The sequence below is a fragment of the Haemorhous mexicanus genome, chromosome 15 (assembly GCF_027477595.1).
Source record: "Haemorhous mexicanus isolate bHaeMex1 chromosome 15, bHaeMex1.pri, whole genome shotgun sequence".
Lineage (NCBI taxonomy): Eukaryota > Metazoa > Chordata > Aves > Passeriformes > Fringillidae > Haemorhous > Haemorhous mexicanus.
In genome coordinates this window covers 13,998,913-14,013,536 of record NC_082355.1, presented here as the reverse complement: position 1 = coordinate 14,013,536, position 14,624 = coordinate 13,998,913, and the positions used below count along the sequence as shown (strand labels likewise).

Here is a 14,624-nt window from a genome sequence, read left to right as displayed (position 1 = left end):
TAAAGATGAAAACAAAATCAGAGCTTTCAACATGGCTTTACAATTGAAACACTCAGAAACCTCAGACTAGGCCACCTGAACTGTACAGCATATCTAAAAAAATTAAGACACAGATTGGCTCCTCAGTTAAAATGAACCAAACATATGACCTTCAAATCCATTGCAAATGGTTGCACCCATTGAACTGAATATTGGGGAGGAAGGAAAAAATCACCTGTGGAGCAACAAGCCTTACCAGAACCAATGGAAGTATTAGGCAAAGAAGGAAATCAATAAAACAAAGCATCATGCGACCTAAAAGGGACCAATAACACATTGTGTTCATTTAAGTGGTTCAGGATCAAAGAAAGATTAAGCAGCATGATTTATAGTCACAAGTTTCTCCCCACAGATAGATATACATTTATAGAGAGATATATAGACATATCAGCAAGACACTGAAGAAAAGATAATATGTTGAGATAATCTGTGAAAGGGGTTAAGTCTTTATAGAGGTCTTCACAAAAAATATTGAAAAGCACTCCAAAAGAATAGCTAAAGGAAGAACTAGATCCAGCCAAGCATCTGTCCTGCAGGGGAAAAAAAAGTACAAAAAATGGATAATTTCAAATATCTTAAAGGCTAATAAGGCCCTTTAAGAGTCTGTTTCATGATGAGCAGAGTGAGGGAGAGAACACTTGCATGTCAAATCTTTCAGCACAGTGTTATTTAGGACAAACTAGAAAAAACTATGAGTGTCTCCAGTGTGACTCTGCAGCACTCAGTGAACTTCCAGAAATGGCTGGTGAAATTCCCCATCAGCAAATATATTTTAGGCAATGCAAATGAGACATTAATTTAAAGTTTTCATTCACATTGCTGGGTTTTTAATTAACCTAGGAAAAATTCCTGGGGATTGCTGTGGGCTACTCACTGGAAATCTCTATTCAAAGTGTAAGGGCAGTCTAAAAAGTAAACATGGATGTGAATGTACAGAGATTGGAGCAGAAAAATGAAAATATTCCAGTGCTATTTCAAGAAATGGTTGTTTCACTCCTGCCATGGGGTGTGTTCCCCAGTGCTGCTCACAGCTTGGAAAGCAGCAACAGTAAAGATTAAAAGGGTTTATAAGCAAGTGATGGACACACTTAACAAAATACATACAAAAGTACTCTCATTGAAGATCTGCAGACCATTTAGATGATGAGTTAGATATATGAAAAATTCACTCTTAAATGATATATACACACTGTGATACCAATATATAAAGAAGACATTTCTACTTTGTCCATTGTATCAAAATAAAATCCTATTTTTAAAAATTCTTTAAAGGTAAAAAAATTTAAATTAATATAACAGAAACCTTTTATCTACCAAAATAATTAAGTGACATATTCCTGAGGGTTTTTTTTTAAATTTATGTATTATATGTGTTATTTGAGAGCAAGTGCTCAGTAGAATACAACACCAGACATTTCTCTGAATAATAAGAATAAACTATATATTAATTAAATGATTATGTACTTCTCTTCTTCATGTCATGAACCTGTGCCTAATGAAGTAAAAACCAGAATTTACAATGAAAAATATATTAATTGACCTGGTGTCTTTTTCAGAAGCAGTTTGTGACACAGCATCAGCCTGGATGAACCAGGTCTGATAAGGCAACCTTTACATTTTCAGCTGAGGTGGGCTCTGGGTACTCTGCAATATCTGAGATTTTGTTACTGACTTCAGTTAGAGTAAGGCTTCATCCCAAGTTTTTCTACTAATAACATCACAAAGGCAAACAACCTTTCTTTATCCCAGTGTCTTAAAAACCAACAAACAACAGCATCTCCCCACTGCTGCCTCACCAGCACTTTGCTAACTGTGACCAAAACCCCCCTGCCAGCAGGCAAAGGTTTCCAGGACAGCTCTGGGTGACACCAGCCACCAAGCTGGTGGCTGTCTCTGCCAGCCTGATGGCTCTGAGCTGCCCATGGCCATACCTATAGCTCAGCCTCGACCCTGGGACACAGCTGAGAACCTGGCACCTTCTCAGGTAGCTACAAGTACCTGTGCATCCAGCCCTTCCATGGGCTTGTGACAGTGCCCTGGGGGCTGCTGTCCCCTGGCCACTACTGTGGCATCTCTGTTCCCCAGGCAGTTTTTATGGCCAGCATCCCAGTCTCAGGTCTGAGCTGTGCTCCTGACAGCTCGTGGGTGGAGCAGGAAGGGTAGGGCCGTATCCAGCACTGCAGAGAGGAGGAACAGCAGCTTCTGACTCGACACAGAGCTGGGCAAGGCACAGACCCACACACATTTACACACACCCCTGCTTTCTCTCCCTCTTAAAACTGATCCCAGAAAAAAACTGCAGCACTCTCTCAGGATGCTCCCTAGACTGAGAGGAATACCACTGGGAGCTGCTTCAAAGATCTGTGCTTCATGCCCAAGCCAAGCTTAAATTACCCCATGTGAGCCTGCTGGTAGCTGTTCTATTATTGAAGAGCCTTGGCTGTTCCTGCTGCAAATGAGCTGCATGCACGTGCACAGATGCTATCTATAGAATTCACATGTGGAGTGTGCACACACACAAACTAGCCTGTGTCTGCAGCTCTCTGCTGAGGCAGATGCACACCTAGATTAACTGTACAAATTTAATTCTGAGAGCATTTTCAGGGGAAAGTTGAAATTTTAAAATTTAAAATTGAGGGGAATATACCCAATAAGATAACAAGGCACTTCAGTGCCTGGTTGATATAAATGCACTGACATAAATTTTTCATAAGAACTTTAGCTCATGTAGTACTTTACCACTTAAAAGACCTCTGTTCTTTTCCAGTTCTGCTGCCATATTAACAATTTTGACTGCTGATTATGTCTGTATGAATGCATGAATGTAACTGCAAAGAAAACTATTTTATTGTCCTTATAAACTCTCATTGGCTGAATACTTCTTTCATCTTCAATTGATATTAAGTTACAGCTACCAAAAAAAATTTCAGAATGATGAATACAATATTTTCTCTTAGGAGCTGCTTCAAAGAAAAAACAGAAATCAGAAACTAGTACTGAGTGACTGTGGATTGTGATTGTTTAGGTTTGTATTCAATTTAAATAATATATTCCATTTAAATAATGTCTTTATGGTTCTCACATCTATGGGCTCTATGCTTATGAGAATGTATGTACAAATCTGGGAGAAATGAGTTATTTCTGCCGCCTCATCAAAGTTACTAATTACCTAAGGCAGTACCTCAGGCTGTAATATTTAGATCTAAAGATGGTATTTAACTTCCACTGACCTGAGGCAAAGGTTGTGCATCTTTTCTTATTGGATCTTGGAAAAAAAATCTGCAGCACTATGTACACATTAAATGATATTTTCAGGTGATCTCAGTAAGACATTACAGCTCCTACCTTCTGTATTTCCTTGGGAATCATAATAGAATTTTTCTAATAAACCATGTTAACTTAGCACTTGGTGTGACTCTCAGACACCAGTTATACCAGTTTTGTAACCAGTAGCTTTCTGATGACATTTTTTAATGTTTCATGAATTTTCATGTAGAGTTTTAAATTAATTCGCTATTTATTTTCTGGTGTTTTGAGAAATACCTAATTTATATGACTGCATCTTGAGCTACCTATTGAGGAAAAAAAACAACAAAAAAACCTTCTTAGAAGGGCATCCACATCTCACCAGCAACAATATGAAATTTTATTCTGTCTAGTCCAGTGAGCTTTTACTTGAGCTTATAATCAGCAGGTAATACCTTCATGCAGTCATGCAACTGGATTATTTGTGGTGAAGAATTAACTTTTGCCAAATATGAAGGGAAAAGGAGCCCCTGCCCAGGTGAAGGCCCGGGCTGGAGGAGAGCAGTGAGCAGCTGGGCAGGCAGGGCCCCACGAGAGGGCACTGCTTTCCTTCCAAAGGGAGCTGTGCAGCATCCCCTGCGCAGGGCAGGCATTCCCCGCACACTGAGCACGGCTCCCTCCGCTCCTGCATTTCTTACGTTTTCTCTGAACACAGGAAACAGGTGGCCAAGCTGAATGCATCAATAAACTAAGAGGTGAGTGCCACTGCTAGGCTGTGACTTGAAAATAAGCCTGCCATTTAAAATTATATATAAAGCTTATTCCTATTTTCCACTCACTGATTTGGGGAATGATATTTTTTAACCATTAACTAATTCAGACAAAATATATGGCACCATACTTGCCATACTTAAATATATTTTTCAATATGTCATTCAGCTTCTCTTTTTAAAACTGTTTTGATCAAAAAATGGCGATGAGACTACTAAGAACAGGATAAATATTAATAAAAATTGGACTAGTTTTTCTAGATTTTTAATATACTTCTGAACCTCATCACTTCAGACGAATTTCATTTAAAGAGGAAGTTCTGTCTATTTAATCTATATGCTCATGAACACCAGTGTGCTTTTGGGTCATCTACAAATTATGGAAGTTACACCAGGGGTCTGACAGATAGCTGGGGATCTAATTTCCTCACTTGTCTCAGGAATGAACAATCATTGAAGTTAATCAACATTTTAACAACCATGAGTAATATATGAGGCTGAACAGAAAGAGAGATAATTTGAGTTCCAGAAGAAGCTGCAGCATGAGGGCTCCTAGAGAGAGCAGCTCTGTGGGAGCTGCAGGGGGAGTGCTGGGCTGCTCTGGCTGTGGGCAGCCGTGCTGACCATAAAGAGCAGCTTAACTAAGCTGAGGTTCTGGCCGTGGCACACAGTCCTGTGTGCTGGGTGGGGATGAGCTGCCCCAAACTCGAACCCCAGGCAGGGATTTAGGGGGATCAGCACCCACCCAAAGGACGCCATCACAAAGCCACTTGACCATTTCCAGCATCACCCCGAACTGAGGCACAATGGCCTTACTCAGTACCATTGAAAAAGCTGAAACAAATTGCAGCAGGGTCAGCCTAGGGCCCACTGACTACCATTTGAAAAATAAACGTACGCTTAATATATCCAAAAACATTCTTACTCATAAAATGTTGTCCATCCTGTTTCATCACTCTTCGTTGCTAAGAGACCACTGTTTCCATTATATGTCATTAATCCGAGCTCCAGGGTCTGTGTTGAGACCAGCTTGAGTCCACCATTGGTGCCAACAGCCAGGGTGACAATCTGATTGTCCGGCATCAGCAGGTGGCGGGGCATCCCGCTGGCGTCGCGGCGCACCTTCAGCGAGTTGCCGTTGTTGTCCATCACCTCCGTGACATCGTTATCGCTGCTATAGGTGAAATTGTACAAGTACTCCCCAGTAACGAGGCTCAGAGTGTACTGGTGAATCCCATCAGCATTGAAGACATACAGCTCCTGTTCTCCTGGAGATGCAGCTTCATATTGGTTAAAGGAATTAAGAATGGGCCTGTTTTTACTGACAGCCCTAATGCGGATATTTCCAAGATCAGCTATGTAGATGGTACCATCTGGGGCCACAGCTAAGGAAGATGGTGAATTTAAGATGGCATCAGTGGCATACCCATCATCCCCAGCATAGCAATTACAGTTGACATCATTTTTGCAATCACAGTCTGAAGCTGCCCCTGCAAGAAGGCATATTTCTCCATTGGTAGTTACCTGGCGTAGCCGATTAATTTTTTTTTCATCTGTCTCACTGATGTAAAGAACTCCTGTGTGTGAGATGGCAATGGCACTGGCTGATTCAAGTGCAGAATGAATAGCCAGTTTGCTAAGAGAGTAGTCTATACCAGGAACCTGGCAGTGCATGGGGCGTCCAGCAATAATGCTAACTTGATGGTTTTCTGTGATCCGTAAAATAACATTGTTCTCTAGGACATAAAGGGAGTTGTCCATGGGATTGACAGCGAGATCAGTAGGCCACTCCAGCCGTACCTATGAGTTGCACAAATTATCACTGTAAAACTCGAAACTGAAAAGTACACTCCTAGTGTTCAAAATTCCACGTGTAACAACAGCAAATTAGTGAGGGGTTTATCAGTGTAAATCATGAAACCAAGTCATGAACGGCAACTATTTCAAACAATGATTTTGTTTTTCGGAAATATTAAAGCTACGTGCAGTTGTAACTTTGGCTAATTGTGTTTCTGTGCAAGAATGAATGCTACATTGTGGAAGCTCTACAATAATTACAGAAAAACAGGCAATTAAGACAATAACTCCCATTATCTCAACCTTATTTCTCTATGGTTGCATAAATAAACTGTGTTAGCCACAGTAAAAAGGATGGTTCACTCATTTCAGTAACAAATCAACTATGTTATCATCTTATGCTGCATAATGTATTTCTTAAGTGGCCAGGCAGTCATCCAAAATAGATGCCCATCTCTATTCTAAGAGAGGAAAATAAATGCAGTAAGAATCTACCTGGGTGACATCCATGCTGGAATCACAGCTGAGAGGTCGAACAGCAGTCAGGTCATTGGAGCCCAGCAGGGTTGATATAATTCCGTTCTGATCCACTTTTCTAATCATAGTGGCATCAACAAAATACATGAGTCCATACTTATCCACTGCAATTCCTGCAAATAGAAAACCCAGGCATCAGTGCAGAGCGAGGATCCTGGCTTCAAGGCAGGCTTTGTCTTGTTTACAAGATGGTGAAATTTGTTCACTTCCCCTGTTCCTTCCTCCCTCCCAACCTGAGCACAGGTCCTGGAACCCTCCAACAAACCAGAGTTCTGCCATAGAAATGGCATCAAGCAGGTTTATCCTTCAGGGTTCTAAAGAAAACCACAGAAATCCCCAAACATGCCAAAGATCCAGCAGAATGCATCAGCTTATTTCTAGATTCGAACTCTCCGATAAATTACATAAACCCAATTAAAAAATGGTCTCATTTTACTCAGAAATTTGAGGCATTCCTTTCTTAATCTGAAGAATCTAATGAGGATGAAGAATTTTTTAGAAATATTTAAAAATACCTTCAAATTATTTTGAAAATTAGGAGGACATTGTATTATTTCTGGATTTTTTTTTTTAATTCCTTGGCCTGTTGTAGTGAAAATACAGAAAGAACATCTGGTGTTTCCAGATGAAGACACAGGGGTTGCCAGCCTATAAAAAAAGGGAAGGTTCAATGCCTGTCACACTTTGAGTCCTTAGAGAGGAAAGGCACAGAATGGAAGGGTGCTCCCTTGGAGGAACAGACAGATGCTGCTGCCTGTTGGGAAGGAGGGCAGCCTTTTTCTCACTTGCCTTTCTTTCCTGCTTTGATTTGGTGTACTGCCTTGTCCATTTCTCAGGCTGAAAATAAAATATTGATCTAAAAAAAAATTCTGTCCTCAAGTGGTTGCCGTGCTCATCCCACTGGGCAGTGAGAGAAGATATACAGCTTCATCTTTTTAATTTTTATGTGTTAACTGAAACTACTTCCTATACAAAGAAAGTGGAATTTCCATTTTTGTGTACCTTTATGATCATCTAGTTATTTTCAGCCACTGAAAAAACCCAAAGACGTTTGAAGCACATGGCAATACACCTGATTAATTCATCCTTACAATTAAGATGAAACAGCAGAGAAACAAAAAAGCCTTAAAAAGAAACACATCCCCAAATCTCTATATCATCTTGAAAACTTTTTGTCACAAATTAGAAACTGGAAAGGGCAAAAATCCTTTTATTTTTTTCTCTGACTCTGAAGAAAAAGGAGATACATGGAAGAAAAACTCAGAGAAAAGCCACAGCAAGCAATTTCTCTCCCCAAAGACTGCATCTCAAACAGTAATCAGTTTCCCAGTTCACACGCTGGCTTCTTGGAGTGAGCGGTACCCTGCTAATTTGTGTTCTGTTCTCCTTTTGCAGCACTCAGTGCCGGGGTAATAAAGTTTGCTTTAACTAAACAAAGCACGAACACTTGCCAATCCACTGTAATTAAAGCCCAGAATAAAAATCACCGAGCAAGGAGTGATTTAATTGCCAGATAATTATTTCCACATCCAGCCTAGCTGCACGCAGTCATTCTCTCCAGCTTCTTTTCCTCCTTTACCTCGAGGGCTCATTAGGGTTGCGTCCACTGCCTTCCCTCCATCCCCACATCTGGCTTCATCAAAGGGCAGGCACTGCTCTCCTGTCCCTGCCACCACTTCAGAGTTACCAGCAAGGTCCTTCGTGCCCGTGAGGGACTTGACTTTGTAAATCCGTCGGCTATTGGTGTCCGACACGTAGAGGGAGCCTGAAACAGGGTCCACGGCCAGATAGTATTTATGAGCAGGATTGTTGCTTTAGAGAAAAAGAAAGCATAAAACAGAAACAGCTGAGCAGTCTAGAAACTTCACAGGCTTTCAGAGCTTGGATACTCATCAGGCACAGAAAGATCTGGAAAGAAAGTCTGACACCTTTGTACGGAGGTGAGGTCTGAAGGACCATCACCTGGGGACCTGACTTGATTAGGGCCTGGTCAGTGTTCAGAGGGACTGTAATTTTAAATCTCACTCATCCTTCTACACTGAACCTTGCACAGCAGAGCCCAATAAGCCAGAGCTGCGCAGCAGTCTTTCCTCTTGATCTCTTTAGCCCTTTAGATCTGCTCCAGGTCAATTCTCTTCAGCTTATCTGTTCCCCCCTCCCGCTACCTTGTTTAACTTCCTTTGGAAGCAGAAGTCATAGGAGCAGGATCAAAGAATCAGCTTCTGAGTTACTTAGATTACGCCACAAGATTTGTGAGGTCTTGTTTAAACAGGAGGCAGAAGCATAACAAATTTATTTCTAAAGCAAATTTGTTCTCATTCATTCTTATCAAGAATCTCATTTACAGCAGATGAAGTTGGTTATATAACTAAGACCAGAGACCCCAAGTGTCTGACTTTAACTCCAAACCTTCTGTTATTGAAAAACTGGTCCTCAGTTTGTGATTGGAATGGGCACTAATATGGAAAGCTACTTCTCTTCTGAAATATATGTTTTTTGACAGCTTGTCACATTTTGGAACTACTTTAGCAAATCATCTGCAAATTGAGAAATGTCAATCTTCACAATATATATACATTCACACACACAGAACTGCAGTGCAGAAATATTTTCAAAATCTTGCCTGGCTAGTTTTATTCAGTTTATTTGGATTTTAAGCATGATGTGAATTTTCCAGCCTTTGGAGCCTATGGGTGAGCGTAAATAAGGTCAATGGTGGTTTCAAAGCATAGGAGACAAATGAAGACGGGAAGAAAAAAAATGAAGGTTACTTACCAGTAACCAGAGATATTTGCCTCCAAATATCCACACTCCTAGTTTCATGTGGCAAAAGTGCCCATCTCCAAGAGTGAGGATACACAGAGGTAAGCTATGATGGACATAAGCCATTTCTTGAGCAGAATCGCTGAAACTATCATAAAGCCACTTTCGGCAGATGGATCCATCAGCACACCAAGATAACTCTGGTCATTGGTCATGACCAGATTTGGGGGAATGAGGAGGCCCCAAAATACCACTTTCTACAGTTATTTTCCTCTATGCCAGTCTTTGACATGCCATGGGTTTAGGTCAATAACGGTTTGTTCTAAGACTGTAGAAAGTAGGAAGGAGATTGGTTGGACCTCAATTCAGTAGGCAGAGGCAATACCATCTGCTGAAGTCTAGGAGTGTAGAAATTAGAGATGAAGAAATACAATAAACAAAAAAAAAATACTTGGCAGGTTTATTTCATGCATGGATCTCAGAGTACTTTAAAAAGATGGGTGTAGCACCCATTTTACAGAGGAGGAAACTGAGGCACAGAGAGGTTAAGTGGTGTAGACAAAGTTATGCAGGGAAACTAGTGACATGCTTGAGATTAGAGGACAATCTCATTATTCCCCAAGTTTGTCTCATTATCTTCAGCAGCAGACTGCACCTCTTCACTATGCCCTTACCACATTCCTTCTCACCCCTCCAAAGCAATGCTCAGTCTTCCTTGCAACATAGAAAAATAGTTCTTTCCACTTTAGACATTCCTCCAGTCTCTCAGGTATGTGAGCCATACAAACACCTGTACGTTTGTCCTTGCTTCCTAGCTCTTCTCTGTTCTCCCACTCTGCTTTCCCCTCACACTGAGGAACACACTCTGCTGTGTCACTGGTGTTGTGCTGCACCTCACAAACACACCCAGACTTAGCTCAAGGCTGCCCTGCAGCTGGTGCCTTTTGCATGGCCCTTGTGACCCTGGCCAAATGGGCACATCCAGGAGCTGGGCACAGGCTGGAGCTGGGCACAGACACTGGTGGCACCTGGAAGGGAGGGTCCTGCTGGACTCAGTGGTGAAAGCTGCTCACATGGTGCCCAGGGAGCAGCAGCCTCCCTGCAGGAACGGAAGGGTCTCTCTTGTTTCCACACATGGTTTTGCCAGCCTGTGCCCACCCCTGCCTCCCCTCTGCCCTCAGCCAGCCCTAGGTGTGCCCAGGATGGGATAAGACATGAGTCAGGGTAAAGAGCAATGGCAGAACATAGGATATGGGAATATTCCCTCTCCTCTCCTGCAGTCACGGTGCATCCGTGGAGCTCACCCTGCCTCTCTCCTCTGGAATCTCCCCCAGGGCAGTTGTGCCAGGGGTAAGTGACAAGCTTTGGTTCCAGATCAGAGAGCAGCTCACTGCAGCTGCAGACTTGTTCCATACTCCTCCCCTCTTTCCTGAACTAGGTCAGGGAACAGATAGTGGAAAACTCGAAGCAAATTTTTGAGGGAATTTGACAGAAAATGACTGCTGGAAGGTAACATGCACTCACTGTGCTCCCAAAGAATCGATGAGACTAGTACCTCAAACAGGGATTTGTTTTATAAATGAGTACTCAATATTTCTCAAACTGGCATCTGAGCAATTAAAGACCTCTGCCTCTCTTTTCCGTGCACCCTTGCAATCTTTCACTTGAATTATAGGAGGCCAAGGATTGTAACTTGCTTTAAAAGATTTTCCATGGCATTCAGCGTCGCTCAGAGGCCTCTGCCAATAATGTCTGTGCCTCCAGCCCCCGAGTGAATGTGTGGTCACACCACCTGCAGCCTCACTCTGCTCTCTGAGGGAGCTTGGGGCCCAGCAGCAAGTGCAGCTCATTCTCCCTGTTCTTCTCACAGGTGCACCAAATTCTGTTTCAACAGCAGCTTTTCCTTAAGGTTAACTAAAAGAGAAGCTGTCCAGAGCAAATCTCTAAGCAGATGGAAAATTAACTAGGCTTAGTTGAAGCAAAAATCATTAGCAAACTGTGAATGAATTCACCCAGATAAGAACAGTTAGGGGTGCTACTATGCCAAAATATATTAAGGGGAAATGATCCTGTTTAGTCCAGACCATCTATTCCATGAACTTAGATCACAGAAATGGAAAGTATGGTTTTAAAAGGGTAATGCACAGGACACTATGAAATAGCTTACAAGAACTCTTCTTGTTCTTGCCCTTGATTTTCTCCAGGGTGAACATCCTCCCTGTCCCAGGTGTGGCATGAAAGGAGGCACAAGTGTTTCCTATGCTGCAGCCATCCAGAAGACCTAGTGCTCTCCTCCTGACATCCAGGAGCATTATGTCTCCCTCCTGAATCTCACACTGACTGCTTCTAGTGGTTGCACACAGCCAGACCCACAGGTTGGCTTTTAAATGTGTTTGAAAAAAGAAATATAAACTAAATTATGGCAAAAGACAGCAGGTTCAGAAAATCATTAATGACCAGAAAATGAGTTTTTGACCTATATGCAGTCATTAGTGCTTTTGTGAACCTTTCTGGCATTTGTGAAAATGCTGTTGCAGTTTACCTTGACCATTTAGACCAATTATAGACAGCAGGGAGAGGTATTTATCTGGAAGTTAGCTTGGGGTTCATTATACTTGCATTCTACTAGAAATTTCTAATTACTGTCAGGACTTATTGGCTGCTTTTTGACTGCATTTTGTAATTGCTAATGCTTATCATATTCATAACACACAATTAGCACATAAAAATGTTTCTATATATGGTACATGAAGAACATAACATTACACAAGAAGCACAACACAAAAAGCAAACACAATGAAGCAAACAAACCATATCAAATTATATGGGAAAGAGCTCATGTCTTACCTATGTTTAAACTCTTTATTTCTTTATAGAAAGGGAACAGAAGAAAAAAGAACAAACAGTTAGCTGAAGAATAGATGGTAAAGCAAACATAGTATTTGTTTTATTTTACAAAAGGACACAGGAGAAGATATCTCTTTTCAGCACTAGCCTTAGCTCAGTTTCCAGATGAAGAGTGACTGGGGGGGATCGAGCTGCAAGCTAATTCCCTGTAGGACACCCCTGCCCCCACCCCCCTCCCCTCATATTTAGGAAACTTTCTGAACCACTGAAAGAATTTTCACATGGAAATATGTCTAGCTTGGGGGCTAGGAGTGAGAGAAACTGGCACTTCTCTGAATACAGAACTGGGCAGGGGGGAACACTGGTTTTGGACATTGTCTGCCAGTTGGAGGCAATCTCTTTAATCAAAATAATTTTCCAACAGGCTATTTCTAGACACATTCTTACTCTGCAGCTTGTTTTTCTCTCCTCCCAGTCTCTGAAATAATTGCTTAAAGCAAGTTTGGATGCTCCTTGGTATCTGTTTAAGTCTATCAAAGCCAATGTTAGGGTAAAAAGGCCCCTTCTAAGTGAGCAGTAAGGTACTGTACAATGGGAGAGAAACAGCATTAACTGATCCACAGCTTACTGCCCATCACAAAGCCCAAGGAAAAGTGCTCTCTACTTCCCACAAGAAAATGAACACACTCTCCCCTCACACAGCATTTCACTGTGTGGATGTAATTTCCATTCAGGAATATGCATTGAACAGAGCAAGGAGGTTTGTGACTCCTGAGCTGCAGCACTCCAGGCACAGCCCCCAGCTTGCAGTGCTGGAGCCCAAATTCCTGCTGGCCATCCCAAGAAGGCACCTTCACAAAGGACAGTGTGAAGGAAATACACACACTGGGATATCTGACATGTAAAGGCACTCGAGGTTTATAGGGGCTTATGTGAAACCAAAAGGGCATCAGCTGTGAAATCTAAACAAAGCAATGTTTTTGGTTTGTAATACTTGAGGATGCACTGATTGCAACATAATCCAAACTACTTGTTATGAGCTGAAGACTCTGCTCTCATTCACACTTAAATGGCTCAAATCTTCAAACTCTTACCCATGTAACTCATGCAGATTTCAAGATGAGCAATGAATCACAATTACTGCTATAGATTATGTTTGCTGGAATGGACCTTAATTCCCTTAAGAGGAACAGGGGGTAAAAGACATCATAATGTAATCCTAAAGTCTGAAAATCCTAAAAATCTGTCCAGTCCTTTGCAGCTGTCCAACAGCACTCACAATGCATCAGCTTTGTTGTTAACTGCTTCTAGTTATAACAGAAGCTAAAGAAACTATGCTATGGAAAAAAGACTTTCATAAAGGTGGAAGTAGACAACAGCAGATAAAAATCCATCTTCTATTTCTTTACTGATGTCCTAACCAATTTTCTCTTACATGATGAAAACCCAACTTCCCTCTTAATCTCCCCTACAGAGAGAGGAAGCAAAGTACTCACACTAATACTGTTGTAAATTTTGAGGCAACATTTTCAAAATCAAAGTGGGATAGGAAGCTGTCACTGGCTGATATTGGTAAGTGAGGTGCATAAAAATGCATTATAAGAAATATCCTAATCTGAAAATGTTTCTCCTCACCTATAAAGCTGCAGTCCTATTTACTAGAAAGCTAAGAAGATCTGAACAACTTAGAAAAAATAATTAGCATATTCTGTATAATGCAGAGCTATAGTGCATATTGATATAAATATTTATATCAGGTCACACTTCCATGCCAGCTACCTTCTGTGGTTTAAACTGAGCTGCTAGCAGAAAGCACTGGACGATCCATGACTTTAAAAAAAAAAAAATAATGAGGCAGCCTGATGGTGTATGAGGTAGGTGTCAGAGAGTGATTTCAGAGTTGAATTGGCCTGAATCAGATCTCTTTTCTTTTCTATAGAATCAGAATTCACAATAGTGACATCAACAGAATGACATGAATGGAAGAGAGGTGTAAAATAGAGCTAGGCCTCCTATTCTTTAACAGTCCAATCATTTTGCACTTTTTCCCACTAATTAAAAACTAAATGTGGAAGCAGAGGAATTGGTTATTGGTCATATCATTAAAAAAAGACTTGTGACCTAAATTCACTCAAGGTACTTTGCAGTTGTATCCAATTTCCAGGAGCACCAATGCTGCTGCCTGAGTGGGCTCCAGGAGGGGCAGCAGCCAGCCAGGGCACGCTGTTTTTCCTGACTTTTCTGCAAATACTCAGTAGTGCTGTAAGTATAAGGTCAGTTACATGAGTTGGGGTTTGAAGCAATAGCTCTTGCCTCTCCTGGAAAAATGAAAAAAGGAGATGGAACAGAAATGGGTGAAGTGGTACATTCTACATTCATGCCTTCCCTACTAAGTGATCAAATCTTAAGGTTGGAGCAGGGCACGGGACAGGGGGAAAGAGTAAAAATCTTAAAAAGAGTTCTGATGATGCAAAATGAATCTGTCTGTCAAGCTGAAATGCACTTGTCAACCTACAGAAATAGACTCACAAGCATGGGGAAGAAATGTGAAAGTGGATCTCAAAACCACTGTCAGGAGAAGCTTCCCTCTGACCTCATGAGATTGTTACACCTTTGCCTGTCACT

At 41.5% G+C, this 14,624-nt stretch overlaps 1 protein-coding gene across 13 annotated transcripts in view; it reads right to left on the bottom strand.

The window, feature by feature from the left end:
* Positions 1 to 14,624, bottom strand: part of TENM2 (teneurin transmembrane protein 2) — a 612,765-nt gene that overhangs the window by 17,323 nt on the left and 580,818 nt on the right. For all 13 annotated transcript variants that reach the window (XM_059860582.1, XM_059860584.1, XM_059860583.1 and 10 more), the window contains 3 exons: positions 7,969 to 8,201; positions 6,348 to 6,502; positions 4,981 to 5,855 (listed from right to left, as the gene is read on the bottom strand). In XM_059860582.1, coding sequence (XP_059716565.1) covers positions 4,981 to 5,855; positions 6,348 to 6,502; positions 7,969 to 8,201 — 1,263 coding nt within the window. The remainder of the gene's footprint in view (positions 1 to 4,980; positions 5,856 to 6,347; positions 6,503 to 7,968; positions 8,202 to 14,624) is intronic.